The sequence below is a fragment of the Epinephelus lanceolatus genome, chromosome 20 (assembly GCF_041903045.1).
Source record: "Epinephelus lanceolatus isolate andai-2023 chromosome 20, ASM4190304v1, whole genome shotgun sequence".
NCBI lineage: Eukaryota > Metazoa > Chordata > Actinopteri > Perciformes > Serranidae > Epinephelus > Epinephelus lanceolatus.
The window spans coordinates 30,488,312-30,515,570 of record NC_135753.1 but is presented as its reverse complement, the minus strand read 5'-3'; the positions used below and the strand labels follow the sequence as shown (position 1 = coordinate 30,515,570).

General features: G+C 43.4%; 1 protein-coding gene and 1 long non-coding RNA gene across 2 annotated transcripts in view; both read right to left on the bottom strand.

Moving 5' to 3' along the window:
* Positions 1–5,544: 5,544 nt before the first annotated feature.
* Positions 5,545–7,980, bottom strand: LOC144458925 (uncharacterized). The gene is made up of 2 exons (XR_013488266.1): positions 7,442–7,980; positions 5,545–6,807 (listed from the first exon to the last, which is right to left on the bottom strand). It is a non-coding gene; the product is annotated as an uncharacterized LOC144458925 (long non-coding RNA).
* A 10,660-nt stretch (positions 7,981–18,640) lies between these two features.
* Positions 18,641–27,259, bottom strand: part of LOC144458910 (leukocyte elastase inhibitor A-like) — a 256,223-nt gene continuing 247,604 nt past the window's right edge. The window contains 8 exon segments of the mRNA XM_078162743.1: positions 18,641–19,199; positions 19,428–19,608; positions 19,690–19,779; positions 20,034–20,099; positions 20,102–20,122; positions 21,239–21,381; positions 21,864–21,981; positions 23,389–23,529. Of these exon segments, the coding sequence (XP_078018869.1) occupies positions 18,979–19,199; positions 19,428–19,608; positions 19,690–19,779; positions 20,034–20,099; positions 20,102–20,122; positions 21,239–21,381; positions 21,864–21,981; positions 23,389–23,529 (981 nt within the window). The 3' untranslated portion in view covers positions 18,641–18,978.

Sequence of the window (27,259 nt, the reverse complement as noted above, 5' to 3'; positions counted from 1 at the left end):
TAATTAAGTATATCTTCATCTTCTTCTTCTCCTTAAAGCTACAACAAAATGCAGTGACAAGTATGATATTGGCCTCTCAAATGGAGTAGATGAAGTGGAATAAAGGTTTGAAGTCGGAGAAAATGGAAGTACTCATGTAAAGTACAAGCACCTTAAAATTTTACTTCAGTACAGTAAATGTGCTAAGTTACATTCCACCAACAAAATTCACTCAAGAAAGGATCATATCGCTCACATTTTGGCTTTCATGCTTTCTTTGCTGATCATTTTTGTGATCTACAAATCAGGAATTGAACCATTCCTCCTCCGATTTTCCGAAGCAGAATGGAATAGATCCCTGTCATTTCTGCTGACGCAGGAAGATAGAATGAGTAATCAAAGCATGTGCAGGCACTTTCACCTGCCACACCCAACCAACGCTGCCAGATAGTTACATGTAGGTAAGAGCTTTCCCAGTGGAAATTTGGATCAGAGCCCTCCTGTCATCTCTAACACCAGTGTGTATGTTCATTCATCTTCTAACCGCTTCATCCTCTTGAGGGTCGCGGGGGGGCTGGAGCCTATCCCAGCTGACATCGGGCAAGAGGCAGGGTACACCCTGGACAGGTCGCCAGACTATCGCAGGGCTGACACATAGAGACAAACAACCATTCACACTCACATTCACACCTACGGACAATTTAGAGTTATCAATTAACCTAGTCCCCAATCTGCATGTCTTTGGACTGTGGGAGGAAGCTGGAGTGCCCGGAGAGAACCCACGCTGACATGGGAAGAACATGCAAACTCCGTACAGAAGGGCTCCCACACCCGGGATTGAACCGGCAACCCTCTTGCTGTGAGGCGACAGTGCTAGCCGCCCAACACCAGTGTGTGTCAGTGCTTTTAAAATTACTTGGAAGATGCCTTTTCAGTCAACTGATCATCACCTGGTGGTGAGTTGGATCAGATAGTGGGGGAGGCTGACAGACCTGGTAAGCCCAAACATGAAATGAGGGTGAATTAGGAATGTCTGGCTGAGGACCCTGGCTGTGAGGTCTTCAACTCCTTCCTCTAGAGGCATTTTCTGTATTTTGGGGAGGCTATAGAGAAGGACTTTTGCTTGGCCTCATGAAAGTTCTGGGAAACCATTAGACACCTCAGGAGGGAAAGCAGGGTTGCTCTCAGGCTGTGTTCAGCAGGGGAGGACAACTGCTGACACGGACTGGGGTTATTATCAAATGGTAGAAAGAGCATGTAGAGGAACCTGAACCAGACCACCACATCTTCTGTGGAGGGGGCAGAGTCTGAAGACTCGGGGGAATATCCCTGGCAGGGCACCAGATGTGGGTGAGCTTCTGGACATTGTGAGGCTGTTTTGGCTGACACGCCTCCAACACCTTGATGAACCAGATCAACTATCTTTCAAAGACATTTGATGTCATGCTTGTATAAACACACCCAAATGGGTCTGATACCATGAGAACTGTAACTCTGTTCACTTCCACAGTGTGTGTGTGTGTGTGTGTGTGTGTGTGTGTGTGTGTGTACTGTACCTTGGATATCTGTCTGGCCGTGTTGCCCCCGGCCCCCATCATCACCATAGCCAGGGCTGAAGAGATGCTGAACGGGGAGAAGAAGATATTCCCGGTCTTGTCTTCATTGCTCAGCTTTTTGAATAAAGCCAGAAGGAAGGTGGTGTTGGCCTTGGTTATCTTGGATGGGGCTCTTGTCTCCATTTTGTCTGAAACAGAGCAAAGCATTATTCATCACACTATAAACTGTTGCATATATTTTACCTGAAAAGTTAAATAAGACATGTTTCTCTGACTGAGTGAAACACAATTAGCTTTTAAAAAGTTTAAATAGGTAGGCATCAATCTCTTAATAACATATAATATGAATTTAAGCAGCTTTTGCAAACCTTTAACTGTTTCGTACTTATGTTTTATACAACTTGGGAGTGTCCCTTCCAACAATGCTATCACCTCCCAGACATGTCAAGACAAATCCCCTTACCTTCAGGTTCCTCTACATGCTCTTTCTACCATTTGATAATAACCCCAGTCCGTGTCAGCAGTTGTCCTCCCCTGCTGAACACAGCCTGAGAGCAGCCCTGCTTTCCCTCCTGAGGTGTCTAATGATTTCCCAGAACTTTCATGAGGCCAAGCAAAAGTCCTTCTCTATAGCCTCCCCAAATTCCTCCTACATCTGGGTTTTTGCTTTGGCAACCACCTCAGCTGCAGCCCTTGTGCTTGGCCTTATGGGCAAACAATACCCGTCTGCTGTTTCAGGCGATCCCTGGGTCAACCAGACCTAAAAGGCTTCCTTCACTGCCAGTGTCTACCAGCAGGTTCTTAGGTTGCCGCCACAAGAAGCACTGATAGTCTTCCAACCACAACTTTTGGCAGCAGCCTCCACAGTGGAGGCTTTAAACATGGCCCACTTGGACTCCATGTCCCCCAGCATCCCCTGTGATGTAAAGAAAATGCCTCTAGAGGAAGGAGTTGAAGACCTCACAGCCAGGGTCCTCAGCCAGACATTCCTAATTCACCCTCATTTCATGTTTGGGCTTACCAGGTCTGTCAGCCTCCCCCACTATCTGATCCAACTCACCGCCAGTTGATGATCAGTTGACTGAAAAGGCATCTTCCAAGTAATTTTAAAAGCACTGACACACACTGGTGTTGGGCGGCTAGCACTGTCGCCTCACAGCAAGAGGGTTGCCGGTTCAATCCCGGGTGTGGGAGCCCTTCTGTACGGAGTTTGCATGTTCTCCCCATGTCAGCGTGGGTTCTCTCCGGGCACTCCAGCTTCCTCTCACAGTCCAAAGACATGCAGATTGGGGACTAGGTTAATTGATAACTCTAAATTGTCCGTAGGTGTGAATGTGAGTGTGAATGGTTGTTTGTCTCTATGTGTCAGCCCTGCGATAGTCTGGCGACCTGTCCAGGGTGTACCCTGCCTCTTGCCCGATGTCAGCTGGGATAGGCTCCAGCCCCCCCGCGACCCTCAAGAGGATGAAGCGGTTAGAAGATGAATGAACATACACACTGGTGTTAGAGATGACAGGAGGGCTCTGATCCAAATTTCCACTGGGAAAGCTCTTACCTACATGTAACTATCTGGCAGCGTTGGTTGGGTGTGGCAGGTGAAAGTGCCTGCACATGCTTTGATTACTCATTCTATCTTCCTGTGTCAGCAGAAATGACAGGGATCTATTCCATTCTGCTTCGGAAAATCGGAGGAGGAATGGTTCAATTCCTGATTTGTAGATCACAAAAATGATCAGCAAAGAAAGCATGAAAGCCAAAATGTGAGCGATATGATCCTTTCTTGAGTGAATTTTGTTGGTGGAATGTAACTTAGCACATTTACTGTACTGAAGTAAAATTTTAAGGTGCTTGTACTTTACATGAGTACTTCCATTTTCTCCGACATCAAACCTTTATTCCACTTCATCTACTCCATTTGAGAGGCCAATATCATACTTGTCACTGCATTTTGTTGTAGCTTTAAGGAGAAGAAGAAGATGAAGATATACTTAATTAATTCCAGAGGGGATATTACATTTCTTTTCACTCTGTTGTCTTATTCACACAGACCCAAAATACACACACATGCACAAACAGAACCTATACATGCATTAGATAGAAATATTTGGAGCGAGGGGGCTGCCTTGGAGTGATACCCGAGCAGCTGGGGGTTCATTGCCTTGCTCAGTGGCGTGCCAGCGGTGCCCTGGAGGTGAACTGGCATCTCTCCAGCTACCAATCCCACTGCGATACTTGGTTCATACAGGGACTTGAACTGATGACGCTTGGGAACTGGAGGGTCATCAGTTGCCAGTTAATTTTTCTTACTCTCATTTTGTTTTTAATACTTCCGTTCATTTACCTTTTACAGAATTGTATTGCACTTTTACTAAAGGATGTGAAAACTTCTTCCAGCACTCAAAAAGTTTGACCACTTGCAGCCACTGTCCAGATTTGAGTGACCCCAGAACAAAACTGTGCTGTTAAAGCAGCGTACTTTGCAAATTACAAAAGAAATTTGAGATTAAGCAAACAAGCCATGATCATTCTGTATTACACACCCTTGCACCTGGGAGATAATAAAGGGAAATAGGAATGGGAGTTGCAGAGACGGTTGCTTCATCATTTGATTTATTTCATAATTATTTGATTTTATCGGATAAATCTTAAACCCGATAGCCTGGTTTGAATGAATTGTGCCTTCTTTGGCTTTGTACCCAATGGTTGCACACATTGGATGCCGATGGAGCAATTATTCAGTCAGATGTGAAGCTGATGAATGAGGCCATGAATACAAACAGAGCCAAAGCAAGGGACAGCCTCACAGTTTATTGTTAATAGTGGTAATACATTGTGGTAAATGTTAACGGTTGACCATTTACAGTTAACAAGAGGGCATTAGCCCTGGGAGTGAGTGAGTTAGGCGTTAGTTGTGGTGAAGACAACGTGTCTGCACATGTATGCCTTGGTGTGTGTGTCTGCGATTCAACAAGAGGGCATGGAGAGGTTTATTACACAAGTTAGTCACCAGAGAGTGCAGTTGCACACACACACACGCGCACACACACACAAAGTTATCTTAATAAGAGAAACTATCATTTACATCCCCAGGTCCTCTGCTTCACTGAGGAACAGCAACCGGCATCGGAGGAGGCACAGCCAACAGATGGGCGGTCTGCGATGCAGTCGCAGATGCAGATGCGGATGCAGTTAAAGCAGTGCAGCAAACTGCCAGACTATCTGCTCAAGGTGATAGGAAACCCAAAATAAAGGGAATGATTAATGATTAAACTTGGTGATGTCACCTGGTGAGGAAGTCTGAGATTTTGGTTCCAGAGTATTTTATACTTCATTTCCCACTGCTCCACTGCCCACTGCTTGCTAATTCTGATACCTTGCTGCAGCTTTGTTTTAGGAATATTAAGTGTAATGTGAAGCTTAAAACAACAAAACAATCAGATTTATGCAGCAGATGGGAAATTCAGTGTTTTGGCACCGTAACAAAAGCACTCCACCCTAACTTTCCTTTGGTCCATGATAAAGTAAAACAACAAAATGGTGGGTAAATGAGTGAATTCTAAAAAAAACCCTCACAGCCAGGGTCCTCAGCCAGACATTCCTAATTCACCCTCATTTCATGTTTGGGCTTACCAGGTCTGTCAGCCTCCCCCACTATCTGATCCAACTCACCACCAGGTGATGATCAGTTGACTGAAAAGGCATCTTCCAAGTAATTTTAAAAGCACTGACATACACTGGTGTTGGGCGGCTAGCACTGTCGCCTCACAGCAAGGGGGTTGCCGGTTCAATCCCGGGTGTGGGAGCCCTTCTGTACAGAGTTTGCATGTTCTCCCCATGTCAGCGTGGGTTCTCTCCGGGCACTTGTAGAAGCAAAAAAGTCAAGGTCCCGAGCCGGGCCAGTTAGCTCGCGACCTCGCTCTTCTCCTCTCAAACGGACTTTCTTTGTCTTCCATTAGATATCAAAAACTCAAATACTCAGAGGTCAAAAAATCACTGGAGACACGTAGAATCAGATGCAACTGAGTTTAATGTGCTCGCAGGCAACAAACACATCACAACCCAAATGAGCCAAGCTCCGGAGCAAGGCTGGAATTTCTTTGTTTGCGCTCGCTCTTTTATCGTAGAATTTCTGCTGAGTCATTTCTTTCCCTTAATCCTTCCCACTTGGCTGTGATCGTAACGATATCCCACCTCTGCTGAGTCACTTTTTCTCCACCATAATGGTGTCATATTTCTGCTGACTCAGCACTTTTTAGTCCTTTCCCCCTCTAGGGTCATTCTCAGGACAAGCTGTAATTCCCCTAATTTTCCACTAGTGTTTTCTGAACCCATCCTCATGCTATTTTTAGAAATGATTCACAGTGAGTCCTAGGTACTTCTCCACCACAATGCTTAAGTGCTCAATAAGTGTGTGTGTGTGTGTCATAAGAATACATGAAATATTAAACCAGTGTGTAATTTGTCAGTTGCACAGATTATATTGCTTCAACACATATCTTTTAAAGGTCAGCTAAAAGGTACAGTATATGTCTTCAGTAAATCAGTACATTACACTACATTCCCCCCTTTGGGGCTCCATAGTCCCATATAATATCTTAAATCACAGCAAGGGGGAGAAAATATATATATCCCCCCTTTGGGACTTCATAGTCCCATACCATTAAGATTTAGATTGGCTAACATGAATCATTTTCCAGTGATCAACATCAGTAGAGCTGCACATAAGTCATACTTCATTGATTATCAGCAGTATCTGTCACACATTTTGTCATCCGTAGGTATCACACACAATTCATGATTATCACCTCGAATAATTCGTATGTATATAGAGTATAAGAGCTAGCCTAATAATGTCTTTGTTTTTCTTGTTGCATGATTAATCATAATGACATTCTTATACAGTGGTTGTGACTACAGTCGTTACTGGTATTTTCTTCAGTGAATACATGATAACTTCACATATACCGGGTACAGTAAGCAAGGTACATAGTTATCTTTGCTGTTAATGCTGCCAAGTTACTGTCCGTCGGGCACATAGGCGGATGTACCAGTCATCCGCAGGCGCCGGTAGGACGCCACCTGATCCCCTCAGCATCTCAATCTTCCGTTGCAGCACGTGGTGGTTGACCAGTTGCCGCTGTAGGTCATCCCTAGCCTGGGCTCAAATGGGGGCTGGTCCTCTGACATGGCTGGGCGCTCTTGGTAGGCCAACCCTGGATTCTGCTGCTTTGGATACAGGGATCTCCACATGCTGGCCATGCTCTGCACCAATCTGTGTGTTAGAAAGGATATTGTTTAGTTCAATTCACTTCCCTCCTTTTCCTCCTAATTGCCCTGTGGTATAGATAACCTATATATGTTAATCAGTCGATTGTTAGTATGGGTTTGGTAACAGCAAGGTTTTTCCTGAATCTATTGCCAATTATTTGGTTATTTCTTACCCTGAATCGGCTCTCCCTCTCTCTCTCTATACAACCTCGTATTCCCCTTCCAGGTTCCCCTTCATTGGCTCATATAAGTTTATATTGTCAGCCATATTCTCACATATGTCCGTATTGTCAATCATGGTTTCATATAAATCGTTGTTCAATCTTTTGGATGCATAGGATCTTACCCACGGTTGATCTAGTTTCCACAATTCGCCTTTCTCGGGGAGCTTTTCCTGCTGTGTATCAGCATAATAAATTGTCCCGTGGCCGTTCTCATGGCCCTTCTTATCAGGATCTGTACTAGGGGAAGGACGCCGAGTCCAAATATTACTCCTATAGTCTGTAAGATTTTTCCAACAGAGAACTTTTCTAACCAATCAAGAATTGATGAGGTTTTTAGTGTTCCAATTGGAATGTTGTACTTGTTGGTCTCTGTCCACATACGTATGTAAACTTGAGTCAAGTTACCATCTTCACCTGTTTCTGAGCTGCTGCTTTCTTCTCCCTGCTCTCTTTCTGTCTCTGCTCTCTCTCCTCTCTCTGCTCCCCCTGCGCTTGGGCCCTCATCCTCAGCCCTGTGGCTAGCAGGTGGCGACTGAGGATGGGGTGTTTTCCTCTGAGGTGCTCTCTGTCGACACCCTCTCTGGGTTGTTAGCTCTGCAGCAGTGGTTAAGATGGAACCAAACGTTCTTACCTTCAACTTTCAAGGCAGTTGGTGTAGCTAATATGACCTTGTATGGACCTTCTCTGCGTGGCTGGTCCCACTTCCTTTTGAACACCTTGACGTACACCCACTCTCCAGGAAGTATGCGTTGAAGGTCTTCTGGGATTTCGACCCTTCTGTCCTCTGTGGTGCCTTTCACCTGCTGGGAGATAGCCCTATGGATACAGGTTAGACTTCGTAAATAGTCAAACATTTCATTTTGCAGTTGCTCCAATGGGGGCCCTTCATAGGGACCCCTCAAATATGGTATTGGCATGGGTGAACCCGTAAGCATTTCATGCGGTGTTAGATGCGTGATTCTGCTAGCTTGTGAGCGCATTGACATTAGTGCAAGCGGTAAAGCATCCACCCAGCTAAGCTTGTCCCCACTATCTACTACTATTGTTGCTATTTTGGTTTTTAAAATACCATTTGCTCTTTCTACAGCTCCCTGTGATTGGGGATTGTAAACGCAGCCAAATTTTTGTTTGATCCCTAGTTGTTTCAGTGTCTCTTGTATGACGTTAGACACAAAATGACTACCATTGTCTGATGATATTGTATCTTTTTACCCATAGATGTTTTTCAGCCTCAGTAACTCTGTTTTGAGCTGCTATGAGGGAGGGCATGGTTGTGAGGGGTTCACAGTCTTGTATGGTTAGTAAGGGTGTCATTACTGCCCCTATTGCTGCCTGTTCATCTGCAAGGTTATTGCCTTTGGCTATCAATGTATCAGTGTTTTGGTGGGCTGGACATTTAATTACTGCTAGAGCTGTGGGAAGGAACATGGCTTCTATCAGGTCGAGGATGGCAGCTCCATGTGTTACAGGAGTGCCGTCAGCTCTGCGAATCCTCTTTGTTTCCATATGTTAGCATGGACGTGGCATACACCATAGGTGTATGCTGAGTCTGTGTATACATTTAGTGATTGTCCCTCTGCCAATTTACATGCTGCTGTTAAAGCTTTTATCTCTGCAAGTTGGGCTGAGCATGGCTGAGCAAGTTTACGTGATTGTAGTGTCTCAGTGGTGTGGTCATTGTTGTGAAGTTGAACAATCCCATAGCCTGCATGGCTACCAGTAGCGTCACGAAAACATGAGCCATCTACAAACAATGTGAGATCAGCTGGGATTGGTTGATTGTGCAAATCTTCACATAAATTTCTCTGTGTCATGAATGCAATCATGTGACTTACCATCTGTTGGCAGCACCAGTTTAGTGGCGGGGTTGATGGTGGAACAGCGCTGAATGTTAAATTCAGGGGCTGATAGGATTACCTCATAGCCCGTACGCCTGGCCTGTGGGCATGTCTTGCATCAGGACGGCACATGCAAAGCCTGATCTTTCTGCTACCTAGAGATGAAAAGGTTTAGCATAGTTAGGAGTCCCTAACGCTGGAGCTGACTGCATGTCTATTTTTTAGATTTGGAACGCACCCTCAGCTTCCTCTGTCCATGTCAATTGTGCTGTGTTGTTTGTCTGTCCTACTGCTCTTAGTAAAGCTCTGAGTGGAGCAGTTTTTATAGCATAGTCACAAATCCATGGCCGACTGTATCCTGTCATGCCGAGAAAAGACAGCATTTGGCCCACCGCCTGCGGTTGAGGTGCCTTACTTACTACCTCTATTTGAGATGGGGCAATGCACTTTTTATCCCCACTCGACTGTCTGCCCAAGTACTCTACAGACTGCTGGCAGAACTGCAATTTGTTTTTACGGACCTTTGTGTCCCCCCCTTTGCTAATGCTGTGAGCACTGCAATGGAATCTTTTTGACATTGTTCTTTTGAAAAGCTACAGACAAGCAAATCATATGCATGTTGTAATACAGTGCTTGGCACGTTCAAATTAGCTAGGTCATATTGCTGACCTTCATAAGTGAATGCAAACAAATATTGAGAGTCTGGGTGTAGCGGTACACTGAAAAAGGCTGAACACAAATCGATCGTGTGTCGGATGGTATGTTTGAAAGCAATGTGTGTGAATCTGGCACATGTGGCGTCTCTGTTTCCACCACTGCATTAGCTGCTCTTCTGAGGAATTTGGTTTCTTGATTGGAAAAATGGGCGTGTTGCAGGGACTTCTAGTTTTGACCAGAACTCCGGCTTTTACCAAGCCTTCAATTGTGGGTTGGATACCGTCAATGGCATGCCGCTACAGAGGATACTGCCTCTGGTATGGTAGGCTAGCATGTGGTTTTAGTGTGATGTGAATAGGTTGCGCTGATTTTATCAAGCCTACGTCTGTTTTATGTGCTGTCCATAGCTGTGGTGGAACTGTGCGTGTTCTTCTGTGACTGCCATCTGTGTGGGAGTAGTACCATCTACAAGTACCTTATCTGTGACTGCTTTATCACCTGTCTTAGTTGAGATTCTAATGTATTGTTTGTCATCTGAAATGTGGATGTATTTGTTCTTGTTGGGTAACCACTCTTGCACCTGCAGTGCACATCCGACCATTGGACCCAAATGATGAGACTCATAACCTTCTGCTATCATCAGTGTAACGTGTGGTGCAGAATTTGGCACCTGAAACCATCCTGCTAATTCTTCTGGGAGGCGGACGGCTGCCGCCACACCTTGAGGTGCTGAATACATGTCTTCACTAATGATCAGGCATGTTTTTTTGTTTGTTTTTTTTTTTTTGAGCACTGTGTCCCTGCATTCTTGACAATCTACATGAGTCTGGTCCGTGTCATACATGAGTGTGCAATGCAGTGGCAGAGTGGGACTATGTGCTGTGTCAAAATGTAACCTGACCCATGGTTCCCACTGAGTCCATGTCTGTTTAAGGTGCGGCTCTTCTGGTGTCAGTTGGAGGCAGTAGCCCAACGCCTGTTGTGTCTCTGTGGCGTTCACGGGGCAGCTGTGGCATCATGCTTTGTGGAGGTTCCTCAGGGAAATCTAAATATAGTCCATCTTGAGGACACATGTTCTTAGCTTTGAGAGGGCACAATATATCTCTGCCTAGAAGATTCACTGGCGTATGAGCTGAGTAGAGTAGGAGTGCAAATATGACTTTTCCTGCGATAAGCATTGGAACGGGCTCTGTCAATGGTATGACTTGTGATTTCAAAGAGAAGCCTATGGTCTTGATGGATGACTTAGAGAGGGGGAGTTCAGAGCCCTCTTTTCCTAGGCATGAATAGGCAGCCCCTGTGTCCACCATAAAAGGATATGCTTGTTCGTGGGTGACAACAGGTACAGTTGGTTCGTCGTGTGGCTGTAATGAAATGACTGGTGACATTACTTCCCCCTCAGGCTTCTCCGGGCAGCCCTACCATGGGCACCCTGTCTCGTTTTCAGCAAATTTTCTGCTGGACCTTCCCATGGGTTGACCGAACAGTCTTTGTGTCGGTGGCCGGGCTGGTAACAACCCCAGCATAGCTGGTTAGATGCTGCAGGATTCACTCCTGGAAATCCTGTGTTCATTTCCTGGGAGCCTGATTGCTGATAGGGTGCGGCTCGCTGATAGGTTTGCTGTTGCGGTGGCTGGGGTCTTGGAGGAAAGCTCAGTCCCCCTCTCCATCCTCCTCGGCCTGCCGGTCCTCCCCTAGGTCCAACTCGACCCCGCCACCTCGGGGGCCTCTGGAGTGGTAATGAGTGGCACTGGATTGTCAGTGTTCTGCGTGTGGGGAGCGTCTTCTTTCATCTGCTCTTGGCCTTCGTATCTCTGGCCAAGGTCACTGTGAACCTTCCCTCCACTTGGCCTTCCATTGTTGTTGCTGCTCTTGCCTCCCCCACCGAGCGCAGTGGGTATTGTCCCGTCTCTGATGGTGATGTGTCTTGTGGGTATGGTGGTGGTGATGCTGGTAGGGGTGGGGCTATGGGTCTCACATCCATTAGTGCCTGTGGGTCCTGTGGATGCCTGCTGCACTCCCTTGGCTCAGTTAAATCTAGGCTCAAAACATATCTCTTCTCAAAAATTTGTATTCTTCTGACATGATATTTTAATCTCCTACTCTGTGCTTATTTGTGCCTTGATTTATGTATTTATGTATGTTGCTGCTATGGCTTTGGTTTTTTTGTTATTGTGTTTCCTCTGTATTTTTCATTTTCTATTTTTTATATGTTCAGCACTTTGGTCAATGTGAGTTGTTTTTTTATGTGCTTTATAAATAAAGTTGACTTGACTTGACTTAACTTGACTTGACTACTTGCAACATTCGCTTCCTACCCCCTGCTTGTCTAAACCACCCTAATACCTCCCTTTCCTTAACCCTATTGTTCTTTTTTTATAACTCACCTTAGTGTCTTTTGCCTCAATGTATTTAGTTCTGTATCCACCTCGTCGCAACATGCCAGGTTGAAGGTTCCATCCTTAGGCCAACAATTTTTTTTTTTTTCCCCCCAGATTTTTGATTTATTTATTTATTTTTGTTTTTCCTGATGTTCTTTTGTGCCATTTAGTCACCCAACGCTGGATTCAGTTTCTCCTACCTGGAATTTATGTCATCACTATCTCTATGGGTGTCAGACCCTTTTTTCCATCTTTCCTTGAAGCCTTGTTTCACTGTGCCAGCTCTTGGAATTTCTTGTTGCTCGTCTGTTTCTTTTGTGCTTATCAGTGCTAATAATGTCCTCTACTGTAACTGTAGTTTCTTTTTTTTTTATTGTTATATTATTAATATGATTATTATTATTATTATTTCTTTTTCAAAGATTATATTCTAATTTATGTGACCTGTCTCCTAGGGGGGCTTTGGTTAAACAGCCAAATGTTCATGTCTCCCAAATCAACTTTTCTGGGCACAACAACAATCCACAGTCGTGGATTATGTGTCTCTCCTTCGTGACCTCGTATTCTCATCTGGTGTAGAGGGAGTGAAGCTACCGGCGCGTCCTTATGATTATCACACAAATTCTGCAGCAGCGGATTTAATGAGTAAGGAACCCACAGTCTGCGCAAAATCACTTCCCACGGGACACCTGGAAATAACTCTTTTACTCTCTTCAAGTTAACAAATTTGGTGACCTGCCAAAGTTTTTGTTTGATCTCCTGCTCGTCTTGCCAATGTTCTACCCCTTTACTGTCAAAGTATGTTCTTCTCCAGCCAAAAATGCGCTCTTATGCCCCTGAATTCTACTGGACCCTCAGTGACGCAATGACTCTCTGTTATAATCTCATCTCCCCCTTCATTTCCCTCTTCCATCTATTTCAGGTGTTCTGATGTGAGTTATGTATAACCTCACCTCTTAACCTGTCACTGGTGAAATTTATGTGTTTGCCTTATTACTCTCCCTATTTGTGTTATCTTTGGTCCACAATGTTGTACCAGTGAAGTCAGCCTAATTTGATCTCCCAATGTTGCAGCAGCGAGGCCTTATCAGACAGCCTAATGTGATCTCCCAATGTTGCAGCAGCGAGGCCTGTGTACTTGATTTATTTAACAGCTTAGTTTGATTCTCTCTATCTGCTCACCCCCTTCGCTGTCTATGTAGCTTCTTTCCAACCCAAAATGTGTTTTTTATGCCTCTAGTGTCCACTGAACCATCAGTCATGCAATATTCTTCGGCCCAAATTTCATTACTACTGCTGTCACCCTCTTCCATCCAACTCTTCACAGCTTGATCTCAACTTCTTTTTTCTTTATTTTATTACTTATTTTATTTATTATAAAACTATACATATAAACTAAAACTACTTATCATTTATAATTTATAATTTTATTACTTATTCTATTCATTTATGAGACTATACTTATCACTTATTTTATTTATCTATAAAATTAAATTAAAATAACAGATATTTCTTTTTTATTCTCCCCTTAACAGCCAACCAGTTTGTATGGAGCTCACCCGAGCAACTGGTTCAATCAGTGAAACATGTGGACTTTTTGTTGGCACCGTTAGGTTTCCAGTCCCCAGACAATTTGTTGACACCGTTAGGTTACCCTTGTCTGGTTTTGTTTCACTGAGACACTGTTAATAACTACCTCATGTAACAAAACTTTGAAACAAATCACATAAAACAAACACACAGATACCAGATTATGATAAAACATTCAGGCCTCAAAATGTCTTTTTTCTTTGTAATGACCTTTAACCCAATAGAGGTCAGAACCAAACGATCAAATTTTAACAAAGCTTTGTTTTTTGTATAAGCCCACTTCTGTTGGCTGTGTTCCTCACTCTATGCTGGCTGCATGCCTCACCCCCTCCTTTTGTGCTCTCTGTTTAGTCAGTCTCCCAATGATTTGTCAGTCTTTTTACAGTTACATTTTATTTAACACTTTACTGTATTTACAACACTTTATACAACGCTTCGTGCATCACTCTAAATAGATTATACTGTGTTTACTACAACTTACTTCTAAATATACTACAATGTATGTACAGCAACTTTATAGCTTACAGTTAGGTTTTTACAATTTTTACACTTTGATCGATCTGTTAACTGTTTTGACTTGTTTTTTGTCTTTTTTACTTTTCCTTTATCTCTTTGGTTGCAACATTTTAAGCGTTCTGCCCGTGTCAGACCTGTTCTGTCTACGGTGACTCCCCTCCTTCTTGGCTGGGAGATCACTTTCTTCAAAACAGCGGTATCCACAGAAGCTTTTTTACTTTAGGCCTTTTCTTAATCTCTATTCCCTAAGCTCTCCGTCTAAGCTGTCCCAACGGTTGACTCACACACACCTGCCCCTACAGGCTTAAAGGTGTGCGTGGCAAGTCGCTAGCGGTATCCACGGATTCGCTTTTGAGTACCTCTGACTCTCTTATTTTTGCATTCCGCCCGAGCAGCCTATTGGTTGGCTCAACGCCCCTGCCTTTACAGATTTAAAGGATGCGTTTGTCAAGTCAATAGCGGTAACCACGGATATGCTTTTGAGTATCTCTGACTCTTTTCTTCTCTTATTGTGCACTTTTGTCTCTTTAAATACTTTAAATACTCTTAATACTTTAAATACTTTACTCTTACTACATTCCTCACTACATTTGTTACCATACATTCAGCACACACACGTTCACTCTTTCTTTTGCCTGCTTGGTTTCTCTAGCTCACTCCCCCACATTCCACACACACATACACACACTCACTCACTCACTCACTCCCACATTCACTCTCCATGTTTATCTCTCTAACTTACACACACACACACACACACACACACACACACACACACACACACACTGTGTTGCACTAGATTCAGTTGTCTCCAGCAATATATCAGCTATGTTCCAATGTTGTGTTATTAGTTAGTAATTTTTACATCACATTTTAGGTTCTTGTATGTGTCAGCCCTGCGATAGTCTGGCGACCTGTCCAGGGTGTACCCTGCCTCTTGCCCGATGTCAGCTGGGATAGGCTCCAGCCCCCCCGCGACCCTCAAGAGGATGAAGCGGTTAGAAGATGAATGAACATACACACTGGTGTTAGAGATGACAGGAGGGCTCTGATCCAAATTTCCACTGGGAAAGCTCTTACCTACAGTACAGGCCAAAAGTTTGGACACACCTTCTCATTCAATGCGTTTTCTTTATTTTCACGACTATTTACATTGTAGATTCTCACTGAAGGCATCAAAACTATGAATGAACACATGTGGAGTTATGTACTTAACAAAAAAGGTGAAATAACTGAAAACATGTTTTATATTCTGGTTTCTTCAAAATAGCCACCCTTTGCTCTGATTACTGCTTTGCACACTCTTGGCATTCTCTCGATGAGCTTCAAGAGGTAGTCACCTGAAATGGTTTCCACTTCACAGGTGTGCCTTATCAGGGTTAATTAGTGGAATTTCTTGCTTTATCAATGGGGTTGGGACCATCAGTTGTGCTGTGCTGAAGTCAGGTTAATACACAGCCGACAGCCCTATTGGACAACTGTTAAAATTCATATTATGGCAAGAACCAATCAGCTAACTAAAGAAAAACCAGTGGCCATCATTACTTTAAGAAATGAAGGTCAGTCAGTCCGGAAAATTGCAAAAACTTTAAATGTGTCCCCAAGTGGAGTCGCAAAAACCATCAAGCGCTACAACGAAACTGGCACACATGAGGACCAACCCAGGAAAGGAAGACCAAGAGTCACCTCTGCTTCTGAGGATAAGTTCATCCGAGTCACCAGCCTCAGAAATCGCAAGTTAGCAGCAGCTCATATCAGAGACCAGATGAATGCCACACAGAGTTCTAGCAGCAGACCCATCTCTAGAACAACTGTTAAGAGGAGACTGCGCCAATCAGGCCTTCATGGTCAAATAGCTGCTAGGAAACCACTGCTAAGGAGAGGCAACAAGCAGAAGAGATTTGTTTGGGCCAAGAAACACAAGGAATGGACATTAGACCAGTGGAAATCTGTGCTTTGGTCTGATGAGTCCAAATTTGAGATCTTTGGTTCCAACCGCCGTGTCTTTGTGAGATGCAGAAAAGGTGAACGGATGGATTCCACATGCCTGGTTCCCACTGTGAAGCATGGAGGAGGAGGTGTGATGGTGTGGGGGTGTTTTGCTGGTGACACTGTTGGGGATTTATTCAAAATTGAAGGCACACTGAACCAGCATGGCTACCACAGCATCCTGCAGCGACATGTCATCCCATCCGGTTTGCGTTTAGTTGGACGATCATTTATTTTTCAACAGGACAATGACCCCAAACACACCTCCAGGCTGTGTAAGGGCTATTTGACCAAGAAGGAGAGTGATGGAGTGCTGCGGCAGATGACCTGGCCTCCACAGTCACCGGACCTGAACCCAATCGAGATGGTTTGGGGTGAGCTGGACCGCAGAGTGAAGGCAAAGGGGCCAACAAGTGCTAAACACCTCTGGGAACTCCTTCAAGACTGTTGGAAAACCATTTCAGGTGACTACCTCTTGAAGCTCATGGAGAGAATGCCAAGAGTGTGCAAAACAGTAATCAGAGCAAAGGGTGGTTATTTTGAAGAAACTAGAATATAAAACATGTTTTCAGTTATTTCACCTTTTTTTGTTAAGTACATAACTCCACATGTGTTCATTCATAGTTTTGATGCCTTCAGTGAGAATCTACAATGTAAATAGTCATGAAAATAAAGAAAACGCATTGAATGAGAAGGTGTGTCCAAACTTTTGGCCTGTACTGTATATATATAGCAAGGGCCTTGCTTTAGAGAGGTCGCCATCTTGCGCCGCCATGTATGTAAGGCAGACCGAGTGGACAATCCAGCCAGCCAGAGAACGCGTTTCGCGTGTATAAATGAACCAACGAAGACAGCGGAAGGAAGGAAGAAGGAGGAGGAAACAGCAGAGAGTTTTAGTAGTTCGTCGATAGAGAGTAGTGAAAAGTTTTTTAGTCATAAAGTTTGCGAATGGACCACACTTACCACGCAACAGGAGAGAATGAAACCAAACGGTCATCTGCAAGGAAAAGAAGACGCAACTTCACTCCTTGTGATGCACTCTCTGCGGCGCTTTTCCTCCTGATGATATATCTCCCCAGCGATGGTAGCAGTAGCACCGAATCCCATTCTGTGCATTCAGCCTCTCTTCTCGCCCGCTCAGCATCAAACACATGGAGTTCCTCATCTGTATGCTCCGGCTCAAACAGGTATGGCTCTGGGTCTGTGACCGCTACGAGAAACTCTTCAAAATCACGTTCAAAGTCGTCCATTGCAGCTACTATAGTCCAGAGATATTGCTAGGCTAAATAAACAGCTGAGCTCTGTTTACCGGCTACGCTGTCAGTCAGTGTGCGGGCTGGAGATTGGTGGAGCAGAGAGGGGAGGGGGGTCCCCACTTGGAATGGTAAACGAGTATGTGTGTAAAGTTATGAAGTGTGTGTGTTGCGCTAGAACAGTCAGAGTTTGGGACGGAGTCTTTTACCCCCTGGAGTGTTACCGGAGTTTCTGGAGTGCTCAAATAAACCCCATGGTTTAAGGACTAAGAGCCGCACACTGGGAGATTGAGCCTTCTGCTCCTCTGCTCCTCGACTGTGGAACACCCTCCCAGAACACCTGAGGGTTCCACAGTCAATTGATTGTTTTAAAAAGGGCCTTAAAACGTACCTTTTTAAAAAATCTTTTAATCTGTAATTTTTGCTCGTGTTACTTTGATAACTGCTTTTAACTCTTGTTTTAACTTATTTTTTCTTTTCTTGCTGTTGTAGCACTTTGAGATTTTTCGTTAAATATAAAGTGCGTTACAAATAAAATTTATTATTATTATTATATTTAGATTTCATGCATGTTGTGCTTTTCATATTTTTTTGCAGTGGTTATCTTCTATTTAGTTGTTTTACATATTGTTTTAAATTATTTTACTCCAGTGTTCAGTTTTATTTGCATGCTTTTATTGTGAAATTGCATCTGCTACTTTTTAATGTGTTTTTACTCCAGGCCAGCAGAAGTGACCTGATTAGTGTAAATACCTGCATCTGTGAGCTTTTACCTTTTTGTATAAACCCTTTGTTTTAATCAGTGAGGCGCAAGGATGCAGGAGGAGCAGCAAATGGTGCGCTAGGGAGGAGAAGACAAAACAGCTGCTATACAGAGGTGCCAGGGAAGCCATGTTGGGAGAAGCAAAAGAACTGTGTAAAGCAGCGAGGCTAACAAGGGGGCAAGGAGGAGCCGCCAGCCTGGGGCAGGACAGAGCGGTGCTCCAGCATCGTAAAATGACGTGAGCGTGAGTACCATAACTGCCCATTATTGAAAGTTCTGTGGAAAAGAAACAAAGTCGGCCCAGGCTTGTTGGATTTGTTATTACAGCTCATCTCTCTCTCTCTCTCCTGTTTTTTTTTTTTTTTATGAGGGCCTCAGGGTATGGTGGCAGAGAGACAAGTTGGTGCGGTCCTGCCACAAGGACAGTGTTCCCCAGCACCGATGAATCTGCTCCCCCAAATAAAGACATTTGAAATTACATATCATTTTAGGCCATTTTAAAGGACTGTTTTAAACTTGCTCTTTTTAGGACATTTTAATTTCTTGTAAGTTTCAATTGTTTTTAGCCTGGGTTTTATTGTAATTTATCAGTACATTTTTGTACACATTGGTTATCCAGTTTGCTCTCCACTTGATCCAAAGAATCCTTTTTATTCAAAATACACTGATCCCTTCACCCCCCTTACAGATGCATATTGAGTACAAAGAGGCACAAAACAACCACAAAGAGATAAAAATGACTAAAGATGCACAGAGTGACCATAAAGGGAGAGAAAATAACCAAAAAGAGATGTAAAACATCTGCAAAGAGACACAAACAAATGCAAAATGACCAAAAAGAGACACAAAACAACCAAAAAGAGACAGAGTGACCAAAAAAATGTCTCTTTAAATGTGTCTCTTGATTTTATGAAGGAGGGATGGTTTGGTTTGACATCCACGTCTGCAGCACACACAGCAGTGCTTACTCCGGAGAGCAGTATCGGCCAGCAAAGAGAATGCTGTTGGTCGGGTTATGTCGGATGAAGAAGAGGAAGGGGTGGTCTGCGACGAACATGGATGGAAGAGAGCGAACTGTTATAATGGCACCAGTGGAAGCAGCAGCCTCAGTTCCCTCCTCATTGACATCCACGAAACTCTTGTGAACGACTTTTGACAGTACCAGGTTGTTGGCTGTGGAAAGGCCTGTTAGCAGAGCAGAGAGAGTCCATTGCTTTATCATGCACACTAAATGAGAGATGCAGGCTACCTTGTGTTTTGCATTACTGGCTCTTGTTTTTCGTTGTGCTTGTTTAATTTTCAAGTGCATTTAACAACATTTTTGTTTGGGTGTGGGTTTTCTATGATGTTTGGATTTCTTTTTTTGGTCACGTATGTTGTGCTCCTAAAATAGGAATGCAGTTTGTGTCTCACCCGAAAAGTCACTCTTTCTGACATCAAATGCGTCCACCATGCCCATGCTGAACAGGATATTGTTCATGTCGTGGGTCTCCTCCAGCTTGAATCGAGGTAGACCCACTTTAACATCAGTTTTACGCATCAGGTCTGAACGAGTCCACTCCACAAATTTCTCATAGGTCAGCTGCGCCTCCAGCTAGTGTGAATACAGTATAGATTATTAGTCTGTCTGTTTATAATGGTGCATTTGTTCACTGTATGTGCATATGTGTCCTACCTTCTCCAAGCCTGTTGTGTCGTCCTCTATGTCATTGGGCAGGAAGATGAGCATGCTGAGCTCTTCTCCTTTATAGTGCATCTCTAGGATCTGTCCAAACACATTGAGGTTTTCATTTCATTTTAAAATAATCTGATTTATTCATCCTGAGAAACACGTTGGTATTTGGAGAAAAAAAGCCCCCGTCTCTATTAGTTACGTATGGAAATTATGGTAAAAACCATAAGTCTGATGGTTTCAGTCATTATCAAAATGAAACCAACTGTTCTTTGTATCATGGTCAATCTGTCCACTGTATTTAATAGAATGGGCAAAACCATACTGATGTAAAACATGGACTTTACCTTGAAACTGGGATCAGGAACCACGATGAAAAGGAATTCACTTCTCTGGCTCATCATTCATCATCATCATTCACCGGCTTAGTGTCACTCTAAAGACAGAGGCAAACAGAACAAGCATTCTTTTTTAAAGTGAGTTATCATCACATCATGCATCAAAATAATGATCTGTATATCATAGTTCTGACCTGAGTTTATGAGCATATCTCTGGTTTTCTATCACTAGACAGACTCAAAACATTTCATTTCTATAGTGAATGCCTGATGTCTTTGCATTTTTCAGTCTGGTAAAACTTTTCACAAGACATGCTAATACCATGTTTTCCATCAAAATCAGTGTTGTTGTTTTTAAATCCCAGAAAACCAGCTAAAAATAGGCAATAGACTATGTTATGTTTAGGAAAGAAACACGGTGAGGATGTGCGTTAAGATGATTCAAACTTCATATAGTTACAAACCCCAGTCTTCCGGGCAAAGTTGTTTTATCTGACACATCCACCTCCCCAAACTGCCTCCCTCTTTATTCTTTGCTTCCTACAGCGGATTGGTCACATGATTGCAGCCTTCCCCAGCACGTGGGTTATACACAGATTACTGGATCATGATTATGAGGGATATGTGCGATATTCAGTGCATTCCTTTTCATAGGAAAATGTATGCATGGTGCTTGAGAACAGCCTGAGCTGATAAATACCCATCACTTCTGCGGAGTCATTTGTCGTGGGAGAGAAAGCCGATTGTAATCTTTCCCATTAAATACAAAAGCCAGATGTTAGTGGGTGTTAGTGGGTTTTGGAAAGGGTAATTGCAGCGGGGATGGGGTGTCATATCAACACAGCTCCAGGATGTAATTCAAGGATATCCCTGAAATTCTATGACCAACAAGAATGCTGGCATTGTTCCCAAACTATTTCTTATTTGGGGAAGAACTTGGATAAAATCTTTTCTAGTCTGCTGCAGTTTGCACACCAGTGGTTTCACTGAGCTACGGCAGATCAAACCACAAACTTTTTAAAACTTAAAGACAGATCATTTTCAAGCTTAAAAATCCCGTCCAGAAAAATAAACACAGCTTTGTAATGGTCTATGATTAGAGTGCCCTGCACATGCCAGCTACAGCATTACAGAGCTCAGGTTAACTGTGCGCAGAGTGCTGCTTTTGTTCCTCAGGTGTTTCTCCACCTTGAGCTGTTTTTGTGCAGGGTTACCTTGTTAATTCTAAACTGAGCATCAACAGTCTCATCCTTGTTGAACTTTTGGTTCCAGAAGCCTTTGAAGTAGATGGCATTGACCAGTACCAGCTTGGTCCTGTCGTCCAACACGCCCTCTACCAGCAAGTCCTTGATTTTACCTTGTGAAGAGTAATGAGCAAATCACTGAAGGTACTATGCAGGATTGTCAGTAATTTTTTATAAACATGCTAGGCAGCCAACCCTACCACCAACCACAGATTCACTTCTGTTTGGCCTTTCGCCTCGCTATATTTGTGTTTTTTTTGGCACTGTGTCTCTTGGATGCCTGCTGCTTATAGTGTCACCTGGTGGCTACCTTTTTATAAAGCCATGACCTCACCCAAACGCTGTGCAGCTACACACCCAAAAACATCCTGAACACAGAAAATAAAAAGGAAATACAGGCAGAGAGGGATTATTTCATTGTGAGTCTATAAATTGATTTTTATGGAAAATCTTGCAAAGTACATCTTTAAGAAGGAGACACAGGCAGCTCTAGTAATGTTTTCATCCAAAGTTCGGTCAAATTTGAGGTGTAAAAGGCTTGGGTGGGGGCCAACAATTTCAGTCTATGTGATAAGTGTGTCAATATGAGATCTACCTTTTGTCTGCTCCTCAACCCACTCATTGATGTGGACCCTGGCTGCCTCATACTCTTTTATAAAGTCCACAGGCTCCAGCTCGGCTTGGTAGTGTTTTTGGGTTTCTGCTAAGAACTCCTGGAATCATAAAAAGCACAATGAAATACTCACATTAATCCATTAACAAACACGAGAGATATCAAGAAATAGACGACTATTTTATTGGCATGAATTTCAGTTGAATGTTGACAGTTTTTAGTTCTTTGAACACAGGATGGATATGTTAATCCCAGAGAACAGGGCTGGTCAATCAATCATTAGTTGCATTCAGTTCCTTCAACTTTTGCATTTTAATTTTACGGTTTAATGGTTTCTGGTTGTTGAATGATCACATAATCATAGAGTTAGCTGGTTGAGCAACACAGGTGCCACTTTTTTACTGCAACTGTATGGCAGGAGTTTACACAAGTAAAAGGTATACTGTGCAAACTTTAAGGCTGAATTGAAACTCTAAAGTCTGAAAAATCCAACAGTTTCACCACCATAACCAGAAATGAAATCATATGAACAGTTTAAAAAAACTCAGTCAAGTAATATGTTATGTAGATACAGATGGTTTACCTAGCATTTATCAAATCTATACGCTTTATATTGTATACAAGTAAGTATCTCTCTTCTTATAGCCTACTTTGATGGTCAGCTGCCGAGCTGTTGGTAAGCGTCTGTTACCCGGGCAGTGGTAGATTTGGGCAGAGCCTGTCGCTGAATGAAGTCACTCTGACTTCAGCTCAGTGTGCAGGAAAAGAAATGAAGTGAGAAAAGTAAAAAGCTAAAGTCAACCAACATGCTCTATGAGGTACAATTATTTTTTTGCGCTATTGAACTCTTTGGCAGAAATGGTTTATAATTGTTTGTGTTAATGAGCCAACAGGCTAACTAGCCTCTTGAATCCGTCCTATCAGTTTTCCAGTCACCCTTTTTGTTATGACGAACAGACTATCACTGCCTGCTGCTATGGAGCGTTATTTCCTCTCACGCAGGCTCACAACGTTCGTGCTAGTTGGCCGCTGACTGTAGTCTTTGCAGTGTATTCAGTGAAACTCTGGCCGAGGCACAGGCAACATGATGCGACGCAACAGTCAGCCTTATTGCCACAAGATCTTTGATGTTGGTTTTGTACGTCAATTCAATTCAATGGAACTTTATTTATCCCAAAGGAAATTCTTGTGCCGGAAAATGCTTCAAATTATAGGAACACTAAGTACAATAACAACAATTTAACATTCACAACCTGTACCAACCAGAATAGCCAGTGGGTTCCTAGGGACAGGGTCACTTACTGGACCCAGTTTTAAAAACAATAGAGTATTAAATATCTGGCAAAATATTCAAATGTATATATATATATATATATATATATATATATATATGTGTGTAAGAAGTGTTACTACAGTACTAAGATACTAGAAACTCTTGTCTGGGCCTTAAAACTAAAACAGCTTTGCTTCATCGGTGTCTGAGCACAACAGGCTCACATACACATACCTCTTTAAACTCAAAGGTCTTCTCCCCATACAGCCTGTTAGCAGTGCTGAGAGCATAGGCGTCATCTGGCTTGTTGATGGCAGCCAGCAGCTTGGCAAACCTGCTGTGGACATTTTCTTCATCATCCTGGGGTTTCAGGTGCTGCAAACAGCCAGAGAAGAACTGAGTGTTACAAAGACACACTGAGCCAGAGAAAAGACAACATTAATATGGGTCATTGGGATTGTGTGACTGTTAAATGATGAGAATAGACACCATAATCATTGGTAATGCTGGTGCTCCGTGCTACAGCGTTGCATACACTGCACTCAGAGGCAACCATTATGGAGAGAGAAAATTAAACTTTTTGCACTTTTATTACATGGTCAGTCTTTTCTTTTTGAATAATGCTACCATAGTGGCCATTGTGTATGTGCTAAATGCTGCCCAGTGATAGTGACATAAAATGGATGATTTTGGAGACATTGTTCTCATCATTTACTGTAGATAGAATGACTTTCTGCAAAACCTCCCATGACTTTTAATTTTTCTTTATGAGACTTTCGGCACCTTTTGAAAAGAAAGTGGAAGAAGGCAAAACCAGACCAAACTTTAACAAGCTTTAACAGCTATAACATTCATATAAAATAACCTGTGGGGAGTTTTTTTTTAGAATTCACTCATTTACCCACCATTTTGTTGTTTTACTTTATCATGGACCAAAGAAAAGTTAGGGTGGAGTGCTTTTGTTACGGTGCCAAAACACTGAATTTCCCATCTGCTGCATAAATCTGATTGTTTTGTTGTTTTAAGCTTCACATTACACTTAATATTCCTAAATCAAAGCTGCAGCAAGGTATCAGAATTAGCAAGCAGTGGGCAGTGGAGCAGTGGGAAATGAAGTATAAAATACTCTGGAACCAAAATCTCAGACTTCCTCACCAGGTGACATCACCAAGTTTAATCATTAATCATTCCCTTTATTTTGGGTTTCCTATCACCTTGAGCAGATAGTCTGGCATCTGCGTCTGCGACTGCATCGCAGACTGCCCATCTGTTGGCTGTGCCTCCTCCGATGCCGGTTGCTGTTCCTCAGTGAAGCAGAGGACCTGGGGATGTAAATGATAGTTTCTCTTATTAAGATAACTTTGTGTGTGTGTGCGTGTGTGTGTGCAACTGCACTCTCTGGTGACTAACTTGTGTAATAAACCTCTCCACGCCCTCTTGTTGAATCGCAGACACACACACCAAGGCATACATGTGCAGACACGTTGTCTTCACCACAACTAACGCCTAACTCACTCACTCCCAGGGCTAATGCCCTCTTGTTAACTGTAAATGGTCAACCGTTAACATTTACCACAATGTATTACCACTATTAACAATAAACTGTGAGGCTGTCCCTTGCTTTGGCTCTGTTTGTATTCATGGCCTCATTCATCAGCTTCACATCTGACTGAATAATTGCTCCATCGACATCCAATGTGTGCAACCATTGGGTACAAAGCCAAAGAAGGCACAATTCATTCAAACCAGGCTATCTGGTTTAAAGTTTATCCGATAAAATCAAATAATTATGAAATAAATCAAATGATGAAGCAACCGTCTCTGCAACTCCCATTCCTATTTCCCTTTATTATCTCCCAGGTGCAAGGGTGTGTAATACAGAATGATCATGGCTTGTTTGCTTAATCTCAAATTTCTTTTGTAATTTGCAAAGTACGCTGCTTTAACAGCACAGTTTTGTTCTGGGGTCACTCAAATCTGGACAGTGGCTGCAAGTGGTCAAACTTTTTGAGTGCTGGAAGAAGTTTTCACATCCTTTAGTAAAAGTGCAATACAATTCTGTAAAAGGTAAATGAACGGAAGTATTAAAAACAAAATGAGAGTAAGAAAAATTAACTGGCAACTAGAGGGTAACTTTGGGGGTGGCTTGGGAACTGGAGGGTCATCAGTTCAAGTCCCTGTATGAACCAAGTATCGCAGTGGGATTGGTAGCTGGAGAGGTGCCAGTTCACCTCCAGGGCACCGCTGGCACGCCACTGAGCAAGGCAATGAACCCCCAGCTGCTCGGGTATCACTCCAAGGCAGCCCCCTCGCTCCAAAATCTTTCTATCTAATGCATGTACAGGTTCTGTTTGTGCATGTGTGTGTATTTTGGGTCTGTGTGAATAAGACAACAGAGTGAAAAGAAATGTAATATCCCCTCTGGAATTAATTAAGTATATCTTCATCTTCTTCTTCTCCTTAAAGCTACAACAAAATGCAGTGACAAGTATGATATTGGCCTCTCAAATGGAGTAGATGAAGTGGAATAAAGGTTTGAAGTCGGAGAAAATGGAAGTACTCATGTAAAATACAAGCATCTTAAAATTTTACTTCAGTACAGTAAATGTGCTAAGTTACATTCCACCAACAAAATTCACTCAAGAAAGGATCATATCGCTCACATTTTGGCTTTCATGCTTTCTTTGCTGATCATTTTTGTGATCTACAAATCAGGAATTGAACCATTCCTCCTCCGATTTTCCGAAGCAGAATGGAATAGATCCCTGTCATTTCTGCTGACGCAGGAAGATAGAATGAGTAATCAAAGCATGTGCAGGCACTTTCACCTGCCACACCCAACCAACGCTGCCAGATAGTTACATGTAGGTAAGAGCTTTCCCAGTGGAAATTTGGATCAGAGCCCTCCTGTCATCTCTAACACCAGTGTGTATGTTCATTCATCTTCTAACCGCTTCATCCTCTTGAGGGTCGCGGGGGGGCTGGAGCCTATCCCAGCTGACATCGGGCAAGAGGCAGGGTACACCCTGGACAGGTCGCCAGACTATCGCAGGGCTGACACATAGAGACAAACAACCATTCACACTCACATTCACACCTACAGACAATTTAGAGTTATCAATTAACCTAGTCCCCAATCTGCATGTCTTTGGACTGTGGGAGGAAGCTGGAGTGCCCGGAGAGAACCCACGCTGACATGGGGAGAACATGCAAACTCCGTACAGAAGGGCTCCCACACCCGGGATTGAACCGGCAACCCTCTTGCTGTGAGGCGACAGTGCTAGCCGCCCAACACCAGTGTGTGTCAGTGCTTTTAAAATTACTTGGAAGATGCCTTTTCAGTCAACTGATCATCACCTGGTGGTGAGTTGGATCAGATAGTGGGGGAGGCTGACAGACCTGGTAAGCCCAAACATGAAATGAGGGTGAATTAGGAATGTCTGGCTGAGGACCCTGGCTGTGAGGTCTTCAACTCCTTCCTCTAGAGGCATTTTCTGTACATCACAGGGGATGCTGGGGGACATGGAGTCCAAGTGGGCCATGTTTAAAGCCTCCACTGTGGAGGCTGCTGCCAAAAGTTGTGGTTGGAAGACTATCAGTGCTTCTTGTGGCGGCAACCTAAGAACCTGCTGGTAGACACTGGCAGTGAAGGAAGCCTTTTAGGTCTGGTTGACCCAGGGATCGCCTGAAACAGCAGACGGGTATTGTTTGCCCATAAGGCCAAGCACAAGGGCTGCAGCTGAGGTGGTTGCCAAAGCAAAAACCCAGATGTAGGAGGAATTCAGGGAGGCTATAGAGAAGGACTTTTGCTTGGCCTCATGAAAGTTCTGGGAAATCATTAGACACCTCAGGAGGGAAAGCAGGGCTGCTCTCAGGCTGTGTTCAGCAGGGGAGGACAACTGCTGACACGGACTGGGGTTATTATCAAATGGTAGAAAGAGCATGTAGAGGAACCTGAAGGTAAGGGGATTTGTCTTGACATGTCTGGGAGGTGATAGCATTGTTGGAAGGGACACTCCCAAGTTGTATAAAACATAAGTACGAAACAGTTAAAGGTTTGCAAAAGCTGCTTAAATTCATATTATATGTTATTAAGAGATTGATG